A 1,858-nucleotide genomic window follows, 5' to 3' on the forward strand; every position below is an offset into this window, starting at 1 on the left:
CCCCCCCCACCCCCCCCCCCCAAACACACACACACACACACACACACGTTCTCTTCCCTCTCCTCCTTTCTGTGGTTTATGTCAAAGCCTCTTGCTCCAGGTCTTCTGACCTCCCTCTGGGTTCTGATGGTCAAGTTGGCTGCCTTCAAAAATGTCAATGTGCAATGGGACCGTGCCATCTTTGATATTCCCTCGGAAGAGACACAGTGTGACCTTCAAGCATAAAGTCTTCCTTGCACCTGAGTGCAACAATCATTCAGGGCAACGAAAAGTTGCTCTGGTGGACTAGCAGCTCCCTTCCCCCAACACTAAGACAGTGAGATGACAATGTAGTTAATGCATTTCAAAGCAATAATTACAAACTTGATTATAATTGTATCGGGGTATCTCAGTTCTCCAAAGCAGTATCTTTGCTATCTAAAATAAATACACCTCAGGTCAGACCTGTTGTGACCTGGTCTGCTATACCCGATCCAGGTTCTAGACAGCAAGGATTCCAAAATCCAATTAAATTGGGGGCATCTGCATGTTTAAATGGCCATCTATGAACCCTGGCCCACCCACATAAAAATGTGAAATGTCATGTTTGGAGGCAAGATTTTGTATTTCTAACATCTTCTGTCATTTTTGCCACTCTGCTCTTCATCATGGTGAAAACCTTGTGGAGTCTAGATGGAAGGAATAGGAAAATCCTATTCCTCCCAGTTGATGGGCCCATAAATCGAGGGGCATAGATTTAGTGAAGAGTTTGGAGATTTAGAGAGGATTTGAGGGAAATATTTTATGGAATTCGTATCGAATTAACTGCCTAAAATGGTGATAGAGGAAGTACTCCTCATATTACTTAAAAATATAGGGATATGCCTTTGAAGCGCTGTTACCTACACGGCTACAGATCAAGAGCTGAAAAGTGGGATTAACTTAGATGGCTTCTTGTCAGCTGGCACAGACATGATGGGTTCAATTATCTCCACCTACGTTGTAAATTTATTTTGCAGCAATTAAACAGAAGTCACAGAGTTCTAAACTACTTATACCTTTTTCTAAATGCAACATGTTTTTAAAGCTCAAGACTGTCTCTGCAAGATATCACACAAGTTCAATCTGATTTTTCAGCCAACAACTTCAAAATGTACCTTTAAGAGGGCTACTCCTCCAACCCTCTCTTGGTCAATCCAAGATGGAATTGATTCCCGTGTGGATTTCTGATTATCCTAAAAGCAGGAACAATCAAGTGTCAACATAAACATAAGTTGCAAAACTGTTATTTGTTATATTTTATAAAATCAAAAGGCATTAAATAATCATTAAAACTTACAGCACAGAATGAGGCCTTCTGGTCATGTATGTCTGTGCTAGCTCTTTGAAAAAATCAGTTGTGACTGTTTGTTCATTACCCTTTGAATTCTTTATCCACATGCATCTGTCCTATTCCCTTTCAAAATTATTTATGGAATCAGCTTCCAATACTTTTTTAAATAAAGTGATCCAGATCCATCAACTCAAGAAAAACATATCTCCTCATTTCCAATCTATGGATTTTTTGCTGTGATTTTAAATCAATGACCTGGTGATCGACTCACTCACCAGTGGGAACACTTTTTGTCTCTAATCTATCAGAACTCCGATCATTTTGTAAATCTCTACAGGCCAATTATTACCCTTTTCTATTTTCAGTTCTAACTTTTCCATTCTCCCGCTATTTATTATTCCTGCTAACAGCTGGTAAACTTCCTCTGTACCCCTTTTAAGGCCTTTGCATTGTTCATAAAGTGTAGTGTCCAAAATAATCCAAGACAACAAGGTGCAGAGCTGGATGAACACAGCAGGCCAAGCAGCATCATAGGAGCAGAAAGGC

At 40.0% G+C, this 1,858-nt stretch overlaps 1 protein-coding gene across 1 annotated transcript in view; it reads right to left on the bottom strand.

Annotated features, from left to right (window-relative positions):
* LOC109928522 (cytoplasmic dynein 2 heavy chain 1) overlaps positions 1-1,858 on the bottom strand; it is a 534,366-nt gene that overhangs the window by 184,492 nt on the left and 348,016 nt on the right. The window contains exon 74 of the mRNA XM_048597671.1: positions 1,137-1,214. Coding sequence (XP_048453628.1) covers positions 1,137-1,214 — 78 coding nt within the window. The remainder of the gene's footprint in view (positions 1-1,136; positions 1,215-1,858) is intronic.

This window comes from Rhincodon typus, chromosome 6 (assembly GCF_021869965.1).
Source record: "Rhincodon typus isolate 14 chromosome 6, sRhiTyp1.1, whole genome shotgun sequence".
In the NCBI taxonomy this organism is placed as follows: domain Eukaryota; kingdom Metazoa; phylum Chordata; class Chondrichthyes; order Orectolobiformes; family Rhincodontidae; genus Rhincodon; species Rhincodon typus.